The 17,681-nt window shown below is 34.0% G+C and overlaps 1 protein-coding gene across 2 annotated transcripts in view; it reads right to left on the bottom strand.

Moving 5' to 3' along the window:
• Window positions 1-13,143, bottom strand: part of GLRA3 (glycine receptor alpha 3) — a 185,890-nt gene extending 172,747 nt beyond the window's left edge. For both annotated transcript variants that reach the window (XM_002745204.6, XM_002745205.6), the window contains exon 1: window positions 12,626-13,143. In XM_002745204.6, coding sequence (XP_002745250.1) covers window positions 12,626-12,696 — 71 coding nt within the window. In that variant the 5' untranslated portion in view covers window positions 12,697-13,143. The remainder of the gene's footprint in view (window positions 1-12,625) is intronic.
• Between the last annotated feature and the right edge of the window lie 4,538 nt (window positions 13,144-17,681).

Below are 17,681 nucleotides of genomic sequence, written 5' to 3'. Positions count from 1 at the left end.
AACCAATCAATGGACAAGTCTTTTTTTTTTTTTTGAGGGGTCATTTCTCATTGTGTTTCCTTCTCTCTATTTTTGAAATGTGCTATAATGTCGATCACATACTATGTTCTCTGAAGCCAGTTTTGCCCCTCCCCACTGATCAACACATTTTCTTATTATTTGTCTTTTTTATAATTTGTGTTGTCAAACTCTTGACATGCTTTATGTTTTTTATTTTTTAATTGTAATTCTTGTGGGTACATAGCAGGTGTATATATTTATGGTGTACATGAAAAATTTTGATATAGGAATGCCATATGTAATAATCACATCATGTAAAATGGGGTATCCACCCCTCAACTAATTCCATATTACTTCTTTAGTGATATTTCTGAGATGATCTGATCAGGCTCCTTTCCTACTTGTAACCATCCTTTTTGCTTCAGTTAAAGTCTGAGTTCCACAGGGCAGAATGCATCTGGAGTCTCTGGACATACTTCAGAGATGCTTCCAAGAAATTCAGCATGCCACTTCTATTTACAATTTCCTGTCCAGAACTTGGCCAGAGGGGCACACAAGGCTGCCAGGAAAACTGGAATATCTTTAACATCTTGAAAGTGTCTTTAAAGAGAAACCTCTTCTTTTCTCTGATGGCTAAAAAGAAGCCAGAATGAATGAAAGCAGAGGATGTATCTTCTGTTTCTTCAATCTCCAAGAAGAAATCCCACGTTTGAGTGGCAAAACGAGAGAAGGATTGGCAATCCCCCATTCCAGCCTTGAGCTGCTCTCTTGCATAGTTTTTCTTTTCTTTTCTTTTCTTTTCTTTTCTTTTCTTTTCTTTTCTTTTCTTGTCTTGTCTTTTCCTCTTAAGAGGAAGAAAAATATTTCTTAAACCAATGTTATTGTGCACTTTCTGTCACTCGCAAATGAACCTAATCTGTACTAAAACAACAATAAAAGGCTGGTCTGTTCATCCCTTACTTACTTTTTTGCCATTCAAAAAAGTAAGCCCTCACTTCTACTTTACAATGAATTTTTTTTTTTTTTTTCTTTTTTGAGACGGAGTTTTGCTCCTGTTACCCAGGCTAGAGTGCAATGGCGCGATCTCGGCTCACCTCAACCTCCGCCTCCTGGGTTCAGGCAATTTTCCTGCCTCAGCCTCCTGAGTAGCTGGGATTACAGGCATGCGCCACCATGCCCAGCTAATTTTTTGTATTTTCAGTAGAGGTGGGGTTTCACCATGTTGACCAGGATGGTCTCAATCTCTTGACCTCGTGATCCACCCGCTGGCATTGGGGTTACTAATATGTATATATTTTGAGATGGAGTCTTGGTCTGTCACCCAGGCTGGAGTGTAGTGACACTATCTCAGCTCACTGCAGCATCTGCTTGCCGGATTCAAGCAATTCTCCTGCCTCAGTCACCCTAGTACCTGGGATTACAAGAGTGCACCACAATGTCCGGCTAATTTTTGTACTTTTATTAGAGACAGGGTTTCATCATGTTGGCCAGGCTGATCTCGAATGCCTGACCTCTAATGATACACCTGCCTCAGCCTCCCAAAGTGCTGGGATTACAGGTGTGAGCCACCATGCCTGACTAAGGTTACTAGTATTAAATTAAATAAGAAAATATAGCTGTAATGCTAAGTATATATTTTCTACTAAAGAGAGATTACCATATTTTGAAAATGTTGGTTTAAAAAAAGTTGTAGTTGGATGGAAATGGCTCTACACTTTACATTTTAATCCTGAGTCTTATTTCTCTAAATTCCTTCTCATTTTCACGTGGCACGCAAGTGAATGAGGAGAGATGATAGAATTGAAGAACAGTTAATTTAGAAAACATCTAAAATAAACTAGCTATTATAGAGGCATATACCTCATCTTTTTACTACTATGTTTTTGAGATTTATTCCGATTTTTCTCTAGGAATTTGGATGTATTCATATCAATTAAGCTTTTCCAGTGTAATCTTTGCTGTGAGATGACATATATAATAACAATACATATCCCACAGAGAATGATATGCATTTCGCCCTTTTGAAATATAACAAAATTTTAGGTTCATGGTTACCACTTAGGGGAGAACATTTAGGCTATACATAAAACCTAATTGTCCACTATAGTCTCCGGAGGCACCAGCAAAGGTCTGCAGCAGAGTCAATGACTTTGATGATTCTTACCCTATTTAAGATTTGCAGAAAAAGATACCCTAAATTTCAGAGATTTCAGGGGAAAAATATTTTAGAATCTTTTCAAGTGTTTTAAGGGCTTTACAAAGAAACAACATAAAATAGAAGGAAGATTTCTAATAGTTCTATCTTTATAATCCTCTGCTGATTCTATTCTCACTAATAAATAAAACAGGAGGTAAGTTAAGGACACAGAGGTCCATTTATTTGGGATAGACAGTAGGATATACAATAAAAAGAAAGGTCTCTTGGTGTTTTAATAGACTAAAGGTAAGTCACTTCTTATAAAGGAATGATTTAATAACTGGTGGAAAATATCATTTAATGTATATTAGATTGGTTATTAATAAGAAAGCAATTTATAAAGACAGATTGTCTCTAAGTTCTTGGGGTTAGGATTTCATTACACAATTCCATCTTTATCCTTTATCACAAATGTAATCACTTGTTTATAAACTTATGAAAACTTTTAACTCTTTTTTATTGGATTTTAGTCTTGTTTAACCTAGTAATAATTAAGTTTCCATCTTTAAACTCATGATAAGTAGAACAAACTGATTTTAAATTATGTAAATTAACAAAAACTTGTATATATTGACATCAATTGGACAATTGAATATAGAGTAGCTTATTAGAATATGTTCTTCCCTTACAAACAAGTGATGACAAGGAAAAATTTTGTAACAGAGAAAATTATTATTTGAATAAACATTTGCTGATATTTTATAACTCCCTAGAAGAGTCATACAGATTTTCCCTCAGCAGCTATTCCTAACACAATACAGCGTGGATTTACTAGAAAAGAAAATGTGAGGGACCCTGTGGAAATATCTCCATGAAGTTAGCCATATTCTCCATTCCAGATGGAAATGGCCTGTGCCAACAGTGCTTTTTCTGCCTGAAATGCTCTTCCCTCTTTTCTGCCCATTCAAATTCCATCAACTGCTCAAGATTCACTTAATATTTCCTTCTCCTTTGTAAAGAATTTTTATACTCTTTTCCATTTCAAAAAATGTTTTTACTCAATATTTTATTATTACTCTTTTGGGTAGTTATTCATAATTATATTTTCAGTAATTGTCAGCAAAAAAATAATCACTGAACTACCTTTTACAGAGACTCTTAGGATTAACACATAAGTGTATGTAAACAAAGTGATTTAAAGAAAAATACAAATGTTCTGTGATACAATGGTTCCCCATCTATCTAGAGAATTGGAAACTTATTAGAGATTCTGATCCCAGAACTCTGATAGGTACAATAACAAAACTCAAGTATGATACCTCGAGAATACATTTTGATTAATATTCAGGGTTGTCATTTGGTTATGCTTTCTCTTTTCAGTGCAAATATCTTTTTAAAAGTAGCTGCATCATACATTGATTTAAAAATAGACCTTATATATGAAATAGCAATTTTCTACAGCTATTATGATATGAAGCATTATTTTAGTTGACAATATTTAAAAGAGAAGCCATCACAGGTGAAAGCTGACTACTGCTGCTTAGAGTAGAAGGAAGTGGGAATTGTTTCCAAATGGGAACAAGTAAGGCATAGGTGAGTAAGAAAATGAAAACTTTTAGAATTTTTTTTCTAGATATTTTTCTGTGAAAATAGAGATAAGAGGCAAGTGGGTAAGTATATTACCACAGATACATAAAGTTAGAAATAAAAGAAAAATAAGCTGTACCAAATTCCTCACCAAATGTTCCCCTGTATAGCACAGAATGATAGCATAGTAATTTTGGTTATAGCTGGAGTTATTTATCTGAAATTGTTAATTTGCTTTTGAAAAGAAGGAATAGTGCTCCAGAAATTAATAAGCCCTGAAAGCAAGCTAGACACTCTTAAGACCTGCGGATAAAATTGGGAATGTGTTTTGGTCCCTGCCCTCAAAAAGTTCACAGTCTGAACTAGATGGAGAACTCAGACTGTGGCAACAGCCCTGGGATATGTGGCATTGGGACACAGAGGAAGCAGCCTCACCCAGACTTTAGGGGAAATCAGAGGCTTTGTAGAGAATGTGAAATGAGTTAAACAGGAATTCGCCAAGCAGAGCTATGGGATTCGCATTTTTCTCCCAGTTATTCGATGGAGGACATTTGAGTAGTCATTTCACTGAGGCTCAAATCACTTACCTTCTTGCAGGCATCCACCTAGAGTATTAGATGACCAAGCTGACACATTCCTCCCATCACCCACGAAGAAGGCAAACATTATTTGCCAGTGATTTCCTCAAATTGTACCGATTTAGCAATTATATCTATTTTCCTTTCATTAGTAATATTTTACTTGTCATCAAAATTATCTGCCAGTCAGATAATACTAAAAAAAATTCCTAGTAACATTAGTTTCAGACTTTTGTACATATTTCTTAACTCCTGAACTTGGGAACATCCATAGCTAATATCAGGGCCAACTGTTGAAATCCTGCTTTGTAACTAAAAGTTAACTTTAAGAAAGAATGTAAACTGTTTACATGTATTTGACATCAAAAAGTCAACTGAGTCTAAACCTAGTTAGGAGTGTATAGAAAAAACAATGACACAGAAATGATAATATATCCAATATTATTATTTTTTCTTTCTTTTTTATATATACATATATATGTATATATGTATGTATATGTATTTATTGTACTTTAGGTTCTAGGGCACATGAACAGATCATGCAGGATTGTTGCATAGGTACATACAAGGCAATATGGTTTGCTGCCTCCATCCCCCCGTCACCTATATCTGACATTTCTCCCCATATTATCCCTTCCCAACCTCCCTACTCCCCACTGTCCCTCCCTTAGTCCCTCCAACAGACCCCGGTGTGTGATGTTCCCCTTCCTGTGTCCATGTGTTCTTGTTGTTCAACACTCGCCTAGCAGTGAGAACACACGGTGTTTGATTTTCTGTTCTTGTGTCAGTTTGCTGAGAATGATGGTTTCCAGATTCATCTATGTTGCTACAAATGACACAAATTCATCTTTTATATAGCTGCATAGTATTCTACGGTGTATATGTGCCACATTTTTATTTTTAAAGATATTTGAATAAAAGTATGATATAATATTAGTAAGAGCAGAAGTGTCTAGGGAGAAAGCTCAGTGACTTCTGGGAACCATGTGCATTTATAGAAAAAAATACTGCTAAAGTTCTCTAATGCTTTAAGACTAACTGATTTTACAGAGTGTCAGTATATGCATAATGCAAATTACTTGTTTGTTATAAAAAGCTGCAAAGTTCTAGTAAAATTCAAAATAAATAAATACTTGTTTTATGGCTTTATTTCTATGTGATGACCCAAAATTTTAAATTCTAAGACCTTAGTCAAAGAAGCATCATAAAAGAGTAGCAACCCATTATACCAAGGGGTGGTATCATCCCAAGGTGGGTAGGCAGAAGTTTCCTCTTGAGTTGACAAAAAATATTATTTTTAAAGTAAATATGTAGAAAAAGTACATAAGAAAATACATGAAGTATTTGGGGGTATTACAATTTCATGGATGTCGGTTACAAAAAGTGTCTACAAAAGGTGCCTTAAGAGGCAACAATGAAAAACGTTGAAAAATACACGTTACATTACATAATGTAAATGCATTACACAATGCAAATTCAGTTTCTCATGAGGCAAAGAAGCAAACCATTTACTTTTCCACTAGATGCTGGCAATTTGTAACTGTTTTACAACCTCTTCTTGAAGTAGGTAATATTTTCTAAGGAGATTGTTTGATCCCATAAATTCTATGAGATCTTGAACACAATACTTCCTTTTTACATGGTAACACAGAAAACTAAATAGAATTTAAATCTGAAATCATAGATAGCTGTGACAGACAGGCAGATGTCATCTCAGTGCTTATGTATTATTTGTTGAGCATGCATGACATTGAAATACACATTACGGATGTAAAACAAAGACCAGAAATGATTTCATTCCCATGGTAGTTAAAATTTAGATACGGATAAAAAACTTGCATGAAAATCTAAAATACAAATTAGAAATACATATCACAGATTCCCTGCTCCACAATGATATAGTGTTAAAAGTTGGGGTTTTGTTTCCCCACTACTAAACACACTGCTTTGGATGTAGCTGTTGCTCCATACATTGTTATAGAAGTTATATATAGAGATATTCAGGTAGAATGCCACAGGCTCTCTGAAACTAAAGAATCCAAATTTCATGGATGGAGCACCTGCATGGAAAACCATTTAAAATCATGGCTCAAATGTAGGCACAATTTTTATGAACAGGAAGGTTATCTTAAGTGGAGGAAAACCTCAAAGAACACAGAAATAAAATTTGTGGATTTACATATAGGAAAAAGTAGTTCACTTTGTCTAGGAGAAAGCAGAAGACATTTTAGTTTTTACTAATAAAAATCAGTAAATATTTTCCTTCTGAGAAAGTCCTTATCACTAGGAATTTTTAAATTTAAGTGATGACCACTTGTTGAAGACGCTGTTCAGAAATTCTAAAATTTATGTAGGATGTTGGATGGACGAGTTACCTCCATTGTAAGCCCAATCATTCTGAGTTGCCAAAGATTGTATAATATTATCCAAAATATCTCAGGGTTTGGTTATAATTCTTGGTTGGTTATGGCAAATGTTTGTATGCACTCATGGAGAATTCTTCATCGCTTACATTGCAAATTCTTCCATCCAGGAAGCTTTTTCCAGAGACCTTCAAATTTTACGCTATTCCTAATTGTACCACTGACGTCATTGCTTCTGTCCATCACATTGCCTATGAGGTATTAGTAATACCTCCTTCTAAAAGCATCTTCAGTAAGGAGATTCTGAAAAAAATTTTAGAAATATACTATGATGGAGCTGCACTGTTTTACTACTGTTTCCTCTTCTGATAACATTTGAGGATTCAAAACTGCATTTACTGAAAATGTGTGTTGTTGCCATGCAATTGTTAGAATAGATTAATTTACTGGACAGCTCAGTCCATTTACACACTATGTATTTTGCTAAACAGTTGGTTCTGTCTTGGAATTTTTGCCATCACTTCAGAACCAGTTCTCTTGAGGTGTCACTTTCATCTCTCTTGGCCACTTACACAAGCAAAATAAAGCCACAGGCTATTCCAACCACCCCAAAACAAACAAAAACCTAAAACTCAAAAAATAAAAGCATTATATTTCCACATGTATACATGCATACATATGAATTTATTTTCTGTAAGCACTGTTAATGCAAGGATAAAAATAATCCCATGAAAAAGGGTAGGAGACAAGTTTTGTGGGCAAGTTAAGGAGGATCTAATAGATATGTTTCATAATATAAGAAAAAGAAGAGATGTACCTTCTCCAAAATAATTTTCTGAAAATTTCCTGAGGAAACATGAGTAAAATATGTCATCTGTAAATTGGGACTAGTTTATTAGATTAGCTGAAATTGGGGAAATGCTAATGTCAATGTTCTCTTGATAAGTGATGGAAATATATTAGTATAGGGTGATAATAAGAACTGGTCCTTGGGATAAATAGCATAAAACTATGATATAATATGCAACTTCATCACTTGCTTCTGATAAGCCTCATCTCCTCAGCTGAGCTCAGGGATCTCTGAGTACTTCTCCATGTCCTGCTCCAAGTGTTCTATCCTCATCCTCAACAAATGTATTTTCCATTCCTTCTTTGCACCACAGTACACTCACCTTTATAACCTTTTGTAAAGCTATCATCTGGCATTTAAATCTATGCAACTATCTGCATTCCTAGCTGATGGCAGGAAACCTAGCTCTTCTGTAAGCATCTTAACCTGAAAATATCTCAAACCAAATTCAATGTCTTCTTCCTCCAATTAGCAAAATCTTCTACTAGATTTCACTATTTCTTTTATGAAATTACATTTTGAAGAAACATTCTCATATGGTCTCCAAGCTCTAAAACAATTGGATAAAATTTTTATTCTAGTAGTTGTGTCATTGTTTCTTTACACAGCTCTTAAATAATTACTACTACCAATCCTATGACTAATTGTAATTTTTAGGTAAACACCACCTCTGAAGGATAAGAACTAATAGAGATATTTTGAGTCAAGTTATAAAACTATTCCTGCGATAATAACTACTCAGTTAGAATTAAATTATTTGTTTCTAAATTTTAGCCATATTCCATCATGAGGTGATGCTGTGGCTCCTCCATATTTTTGTAGTTGTATTAATGAAACTAGCTTCATAGTTGTTGCTACTACAATATAGTTTTAAATCATAAACTGTAATTTCTTCAACCAAATTTGACAGTCACCATTTCCGAATCACATACTGTATACCTGTATCATTCCTTTTGCATAGTAATTCTCATTGTATATCATTTTGCCCCATCTTACAAAGCCCAACACAAGTACCAAGGCATCTTGATAGTTTCCCGTCCTTACAATCCCTAAACTCTTGCTATCTTTACGTTTTTCTTTTGTTGGTTTGGCTCTTTTCAGTTTCTTCTAGACTCTAAGTTTTGAAATGGAAAAGGTGATATTTGTTCAATCATCCATAGCTAAACTGTACTAGCACAAAATTTTGTGCACAGAATTTCGTGACTAAATCTTGTTCAATTGCTTATCCTTATACAGTAAACACATAATTGCTGTTTGACTTGCCACAGTACACAGTTGTGTGGTTAAGGAAAGAAAAACTATATAGAAGAGGAAATATTTTTTTTAAATTTTTTATTGCATTTTAGGTTTTGGGATACATGTGCAGAACATGCAAGACAGTTGCATAGGTACACACATGGCAGTGTGTTTTGAAGAGGAAATATTTTTTAGGCTTCTCTCTAAATCAGCAGGGCAAACAGCTTGAAGTGTTGACTGGACAATGATTCTTCAATACGTGAAACAATTTATTGTTATTTTCAGGCAAAAAGGGAAGAATTATGTTATATATAGCAAATATTTTTAAAACCATATAGAATCTTGCTACATCTGCATGTAGTAAGTCATAATAATAGTAAAAGTTTATTCCTAGAAATATAGTTTTCTTCAATATCTTACATAGAAAAATAGAGACAACATTAAAAAGGATTCCTCTCATCCTCCAAAACATACCAAAAGCAAAACCAGTAAGTTCTATACTGAAATGTTTTACTTAGGCTTTGAAGTTAACCAAGAAAATATTATATTTTTTATTATTATGACATCTGAAATGCACACATTCAGTTTCGACACAATGTGCCCTACTTTATTCAAGTAGCAATTACATGTTGATATCAACTTGTAAAGATAAAAAATTAAATGGTATGTCGAGAAAGTAATCAAATTAAATGAAATATTTTTGGCTGTTTCCCTGCTTTTGGAATTTATTCTGCAAGCTCTTCATAATATAATCACTTATCTGCATTTCAAAGAAAGCTGAACACTGACATTTTGTTCTTTATTTTATTAATATGATAATTAAAACACAAAAGCCATAGAAGAATTTTCATAAAATAGCAATACCCAAACCAAGTATGAAAGTTTTAAAAACTTTTTTGTAAATATTTTGTAAATATTTTTGTTCTGCTGCTTTCATCTTATAATGCTTATTTACTAAACAAAGATGATAATTTTAGTGCTTTTTAAAACATAAAAGTACTAAGGTATCATCTGTAGGATTGTAAAAATATGCTAGAAATGCTAAAAATTGTATAGTATAACATTACAGTGATCAAATTGTGTACTAGTAAGCAACAGAAACTCCCATACATTGCTGATGGAAGTGTTAAAATGTACAACAACTTTGGAAAACTGGCAGTGTCTACTAAAGTTAAACATATTCATTCCTATTCTACATTTAGCAATTCCTTTTCTAAAGAAAGTCTTGGACCTCAACTTAATGATCCAAAATGCATCCATGTATTCACAACAAAAGATGTGCAAAAATATTTATAACAGTACTAAACAAAACCAAAGAAATTGCCAAATCCACAGGACAATAGATAAGTTAATTATGATGTATTCATATAATGGCATATCATACAGCAATGAGAATGAATAAGCTATTGCTACATGCAACAGTATGGATAAATCATATAAACATGATGCTTATAAAAATAAAGCAGACTCGGAGTATTTATATAAAGTTCTAAAATGGAAAAAAACATATTTTTTTATGTAAGTTAGGAGAGTGATTACCTTTGACCAAGGCAGTGCCTTGGAAAGGATTATGGTGGAGGAAGACAGTGGAGTGAGTGCTTCTGTGACAGTCACACTTCTACTTGTTGAACTGTGGTATCTTCACTTGGGTGTTTTCCCTTTGTAAAACTTTATCTAGAGGGAGATGTATTATTTGTGCACTTTTGTCTGTGTATGTTGTATCTCAATAAAACTTTTTAAAAATCTTTAAAACCTATGAAATAAAAAGTCTGTACCAGTAAATTATTTAGTTGTAAATATCGGTGGTTTCTGGTTGCTGTTCTTGCCTCCAAATTGCCCTGATAAGCTGTTTTCAAATTTAAAAATATATTAGGAATTAATGCCAATATTTTTTTGTCTATATCTTTTTTCCTGTTTCCTTTGTGCTCAATACATCAGGACTAGAATTAGAAAATAAAGAATCATTCCCAAGAAGACATTTATTGTACAAAATATTTCCAGCAGAGGGAGCTTCCTTTTTTTTTTTCTATAGGAAATCTTCCTTTGAGGATCATCACTAAAAAGTGAAAATGCTTAATTTTTTAAAAATATGATTAAAGTTCTTCATAGAGTGATGAACTACTCTCATCTAAGACTAGTTACAGATAGAGAAAAAATTTATGTGTTTTATGAAAGGAGGAAGAAAAACTTGATGAAGAATATAAGTAAGAAGTAAACTTTTGCATGTTGTATATCTTCTCAAAGATTTACATTTTTGGGTTACTCAAAAAATTTATTACTAACTAAAATTATTTAACATTAATGAAGATAAATTCTTATAATCACAATCATCCATTTGAAATAGCTTTTCATAACTTTTAACAAAATTGAACAAAAATCAGAGGATCTAATGATGAAGATTTTCTCAGAATATATTTTAACAAATATCATAGTGAATTGCTATTATACAAATTTAACCTCATTGAACAAAACATTTTGGTTTCTGACTTGGCTTCCTAAATCTAAGTATCCACCAACTAAGCTAATGTGATTTCTTTAAAAAAAAAGAAAAAAAAAGCCTTTTACCATCTATGACATTAAGAAATATATTATAGGAAAATGATTAATTCAAATTTTCAAATAAAGTTTGTACTTCTTAACATAAAAATTTCATAAATATAAAAGCTCCACATAGTTTTAATTATTACAAATAAAATTTATGACAACTATGAAGTTACACAAATTTACTAAATCATATTAAAATGTTTTTCATTGAAAATACTTTGAAGAAAAATGGCTCAACTTCTTGGGAAAAAATCAGTAATTTCAGAAATAACTATCACAATTAGTTACTATTAAATATAGGAAGATCAAAATAATATAACTTTCTATAAGGTTGTTTGAGAGACACTATTGGATTTCTTAATGGTAGCCCAAAGATTAAAAATTCAACATAGCAATGAAGGATATTTACATACTTCAAGTAGAAATCAGTATACATATAACTTAGTTACTCTAGTTATTTGACTTAAATACTCCTTCAAAAACCTTGCAAGCCATAAAAATGGAAATCCTATGGCAATTAATTGTATCAGTAAAATTAAATTTATTTTGGTGGGTCAAAATTCTATATGAGCAGTACCTTATTTCTACACGTTAATAACAGGGGTAACATTATCTGATCCTTTGCCTAGTTCTCTTAAACTCTTTAAATTATTTTTTTAAAAGCCTGCCAAATGTGACAGGATCGTGATAAGAAAATGACATGTCATAGAACAATTTTATAGTTTAATGGCTTTGTTATAATATTACTTTCTTCAAGAGTATTCCTTACATAGAACAGATCTAATAATCTATTTATGATTTTGCCTTCATGTATTACCTGAACTAGGTCATTAGAAAATAGTATTTGCTAGGCCTTTATTTTGATTCATTTAACTTACCTCTGAATATATCAACAATGTTCGAGTTTCTCTCATCAGTGAATGACTATGGTCTACATTTCTGCTTTTAAAAAAGTAATATCTCATTTCTAAATACTAAATGTTTTGTAACTTTCAGAAAGACAGCAATACCCAAATTACATAATTCACTTAGAAAAGGAAAACTTTGAAAGAAATTTGAGAAGGAAAACGTAGGCTTCTGAATTTTTTTTTCTCAGCTGCAAATAACGTAGGATGCCAGTTACTAAAATGCTCTAATCAATGAAAAAGCAAATGACTAAGTCTCAATAGATAGACTGCTAGATAATTTAGATAGAAAACAATACGAGTAAATGGATTGTTTCAACAAGTCAATACAGAATTGCAAATTTCCCTGTTTCATCAATAACAAGTGGTTGCAACAACGCACAGGCTTAATGAGTTCTCCAACTGTTAAATCCAAGCGGACTCACCTGAGTAACAATGCTGCTTCCCAGAAGTAAAATCCCGAAACTAATGTCCGAAAGTGTCTCACGTGGGCCATGATACGGCGAGATATTCACGGTCCTGAAAATAGTCTTATCCAAGGCATGGGGAACCAGAAAGACAGAATGAAAATGTGCAATCTAACCCCGCGTGGTGTTGGTGTAGACAAATGCTTGGGAGGCTTCAGCACCCTAGACAGCTCCCCGCAGTACGCGGACCCGGCCTCAGCATAGAGCAGAAGAGAGTCACAGGGTTATAAATGTGCAGGTGATTTTTACAGTGAAATCACAAAAACGAGTGAGATGAAATGTCTGAAGTGCCTAGGCTCTGAGCAACAGTTCTCTAAAGCTCCAGCAGCACAGGAAGAATGTTCGTCCTTTCTTGACTGAGACCCAGGATTAGAGGAAGAAGAGCAGCAACAGCCGGAAAAAGGATGCCTCTGCACCTGCTCCTAGCGCCTCCCGCCGGAATCCCGCTCTCCACCTTGGGCTAAAACCCGAGACCCTGAGCGCGGCTAGGGAAGCGGGGGCGGGGCCGGCGACCCCGTCCTGCCGGCCAATCAGGACCGCACAGCGGGACGGAGTGACAGGCCACTTACGACGGTGGGCGGGGCTTAGCCCTTCACCATTTAACAAAATCCAAGCAAACCAACAGGCAACTGGAGCGAGGTGGGCGGAAAAAGCCACAGGGAAAAGTCACGGTTTTGTGGATTAGGTAGTATAACCCCGCGGGAGGGACGAACTAGTATTCTCTTCCGGGAAAAGGCACACTCCAGGTCTTTTCGGATGTGACACTGTCTCTTAGACCCTACACCGAAATGCAAGCGTCAACAGTAAACCCAGACCCTGGCGGAGGTGTGGGGAAGAGAAGGCAATGTGGTGCACGAACGCCCGTGGAACGGAGGAACAAGCTGCTTCTAGAATCCTCTGTAGCCCGGCCAGCTTCTGGCTAGGAAGCGCTGAGTCCCCTTCAGTAATAGTAAGGGTTCTAAGACGATGAAGGTGTGAAGTCTAAAGAGATGGCTACTACAGACGCAAGCCTTCTCACCATTTGTTTGTTTGTTTGTTTGTTTTTCCTGTTTTACTTCTTCACAGTAAGTTTAAGTGAGAAGGACAGCTACGTCACATGGTACCATAAAGTACATCTTTTCTCCACCATGTCAGCTTTTCTGTCCTTCTCTTTCTCCAATCTTTTCCCCCCTCTCCTCTGTCCCTCTTTCCCTTCCCTCCCACATGTATTTACTTTGGGTCTTGGATGGAAGACTGGAAAAGAAAAGTGTGTGTTGTGTTATGTATTTCAAAGTAATAGAATTTTTTAAAAATTAAAACTTCTTTAATCTTTATAGTGGCTTTTATTTACTATCAGCCAGGATCAAAATGTTCACTCCTTGAATCTTAGCTTTTCCCCTAAACTTTCTCAGATATTTATTCTGAAAGCCCTACTTTCATCTCTTACCTTTTCCAATGACTAAGTTACACCTCAAAAATGATTCCTCATCTTTTCACAAAGTTTATTCTTAATTAAATTACGAAGGTTATTGACACATTAGTTGTTCCTGTAACTTTCTGTTTAACTGGAAGAGCGTAAGTCACCATCTTCAACCCTCTCATATGAAAAATCTCTCTCTCTACACTTTAGTAAAAAAGCTTTATTTACATTCAGTGACAATAGTTACCTGGATTTATTTTTATATGTTCTTATTATATTTGTCTCTTTTCACATAGTGGTTTTCTGATTTAAATCATAAACTTCCAGAAGTCTCCTAAGGAATATCATTTATTCTTCCCAGGAGTATGTGTACCTGGAGAAGATCCATACCATTTTGATTAACTTAATTATTCACAATGAATCTTTTGAAATTTCACTAACCACAAAAGCTTTTTAGTTGGTCATTCTTTGAACAGCAGTAATAATTGTTTAAAAACATACGGAGAAAAAAACTCCAAAACTTGATTTCAAGAATATGTGGATTCCTTGTCTGGCTTAATCACTAATTAGGTACTTTTAGAAAAGCTATGTTCTTTTAAAAATATCTTTTAAAATATATATATTATATATATAATATATATTATGTAATAATATATATTATGTAATAATATATATATATATTGTTTGTTTGTTTTTTGGGATGGAATCTTGCTCTGTCACCAGGCTGGAGTGCACTGGCCCATCTTGGCTCCCTGCAACCTCCACCTCCCGGGTTCACGAGATTCTCCTGCCTCAGCCTCCCAAGTAGCTGGGACTACAGGCATGCACCACTACGCCTAGCTAATTTTTTGCATTTTTAATAGAGACGGGATTTCACCATGTTGGCTAGAATGGTCTTGATCTCCTGTCCTCGTGATCTGCCAGCCTCGACCTCCCAGAGGGCTGTGATTACAGGTCTGAGCCACCGTGCCCAGGCAAATATATCTTTTTAAAGTATTTTGATTGAGAAAATTAGATTAAATGACATTGCAGATTTATTCTGTGGCTTGAAGGAGACAACTAATATATATTTAAGTCACTAAATTTATGGATAATATTAAAACTCTCTTTACAGTAATCTGGAAAATTAAATTACACAATAGCTTAAAAGGCAGGATAGTAGGTGATGGGGGATGGAGGCAGCAAACCACCGCGGCATGTGTGTACCTATATAACAATCCTGCAAGATCAGCACATGTACCCCAGAACTTAAAGTGTAATAATAAAAAAAGGCAGAATAATTTTAACCATTTCATCTTATCGTCATTCACATAAAACCTAGAAATATTATACTTTATAAAATTAGTAGGAATCTAATTTGTTTGATTTAAAGGTCATGTGAGAGAATGGCTGGAATCCTCATAATACTCATTTTTCATAAAACCATAATTAGTTTCTTCAAATTACTTATTGCTCTCTGTTATCATCCTCCTCATTTATTTGTTTGAGTTATTCACTAGAGTGAGGACAATGGCCACTATTTAGCACAGCACTTAGCATACAGTACATCAATATTTGTTGGATGTATTAATTATCATATTGGAAATAATATGTATTTTTTTCTATTAGTAAATGAATGAATTTGTTACAGTGCATTGAGAACTGGACTAATTAGGTTAATTAGAAATTAAGGAGTTGACTGTGGTGCTTTGTTTCTTTCTGTTAACATTTGACCTTTAAGTTTCCAGTGTATTTTTGTTGATGGATTATTTATATTGTTTGTTTTAATTTCTACCAGGTTAAACTGAATTTTATGCATCTACATATTTTTGGTAGATATCTTGTAAATCTTACTCTTTTCAGAATAATAGTCCTGATTGAATGGGTAGGTGAATGAATATGTTTCTGGGGCAAGGGGAACCTTCTGTGGCTGAAGACCAGTCCATTCATATACAACTAAGCTTGACTCTGACATGACCAAATCCCAGCTTTTCCCTTTGTGGACTTTATTATTGCTTTCTTGCACCAATGAATTCTATTTCACATTATATAGGACAGGGGACTTCAGAGCCAAATGTGATAATAATCTTCATCATGCTTAATACCTACTTTTAAAGAAAAAGCTATTGTAGCCCCACATGGTTAAGTGATGGTTACAAATCCAGTAAGCTGAAGTTTACTGGATATCCACAAATACAGTAAGCTGAAGATATAAAACTTGAACTTGAGGGTTTGTCTATTTTTTTCATTACCATGGAGCTATTTTTAAGGGCATACTTATTGTATTTTTCAAAATATATTCACATTGCCTAAGCTGCAGAAAGAAAAATTCCAGTAAAATGATAAAGATGCTTCTTTTATTTAGTTAGCATTTTTCATATGCTCAGCTGTTACTACCAATGATCTAAAACCTATAATATTTCACACACGTTGTTGAGATGGTTTTCTATTTAATAAAAGCCCCATTGGCTCTTTAAGTCAATGTAATATATAATTAGTACTAGTTTACTGCGAGTTGATCAGATTCGGTAGCATTGAATCATTCGAAGCATCTCATCAAAAGCTGTTTTGCAGATCAAAATGCCAGTGTAAACACTTACCAAAAGTAATGTTACTTCTGACATAATTGCAATATTGACATCTTTGAATTAACACTCCCTAAGATTGAAAGAAAGTTTTAATTTAAAGTTGAAGTCAGTCAGAAAGTTGCTTATTTAATATAAATCTAGTGCAGAACATCGGCCCTATGGCAGGCTTACATATTGTTACTGAATATGTGAGCCTAGGGAACCTTCACGTAGAGATTGACCTACTGAGAACACTAGAATAATCATGACATGTTATTAGTTGATTAGGTGACTCTCCGTTTTGAATAGTAGGAGAAATATACAATAATTTATTTCCATTTGCTTGTCTAGGCTGCACAATTTCATACATGAATCTCAGCAACAGTTTCCTAGTTGTTTCTCCTGTTGATGTAATTAATGCTCCATTGTAAAATTAAGTTGTTATAAGTAAATAAAACCATGCCGCTTCTATTCCCAAAGCCCTTTATTTCCAATGCAGCAAATTAAAATTCATACTCTCCTTTATAGCTCACAAGACTCTGAATCATATTTCATTGGTAATCTCCTGAGCCTCATGTTCTAAAAATGTGAAATTGTATTTATTTTTGTACATTTTTTAGACAGTTTTGACTTTTCAGAATATCTAAATGAGTAATTTATTGTGAAATATACAGAAAAATTATTTTGCTTATTTATTTTAAAAATGTTTTACTAAGAGATGATTGATGTTCAAAAAGCTGTACATATTTAAGGTACATCTTAATGCTATAATTCTATCAACAACGTCCCAGAGTTTTCTCCCGCTCCTTCAATTGTTTTGTTTTTTCTTTTTGTGGTAAAAGCATTTAACATAAGATTTATCTTCTTAACACATTTTAAAGTATACAATACAGTATTATTAATCATAGGCCCTATGCTCTACACGAGATATCCAGAAATTTTTTATCTTGCAAAATTGAAACTTTAGACCTTTTGTCCAGTCCTTCCCCAATTTCCTTTTCCTCTATCCTTTGACAGCCAACCTTTTATTCTGCTTCTGTGAGTTTGACCGTTTTAGATTCCACATGTA

This window comes from Callithrix jacchus, chromosome 3 (genome assembly GCF_049354715.1).
Source record: "Callithrix jacchus isolate 240 chromosome 3, calJac240_pri, whole genome shotgun sequence".
Taxonomy (NCBI): domain Eukaryota; kingdom Metazoa; phylum Chordata; class Mammalia; order Primates; family Cebidae; genus Callithrix; species Callithrix jacchus.
Note: the sequence above shows the minus strand (reverse complement) of the source record. Positions and strands in the feature narration are given on the sequence as shown.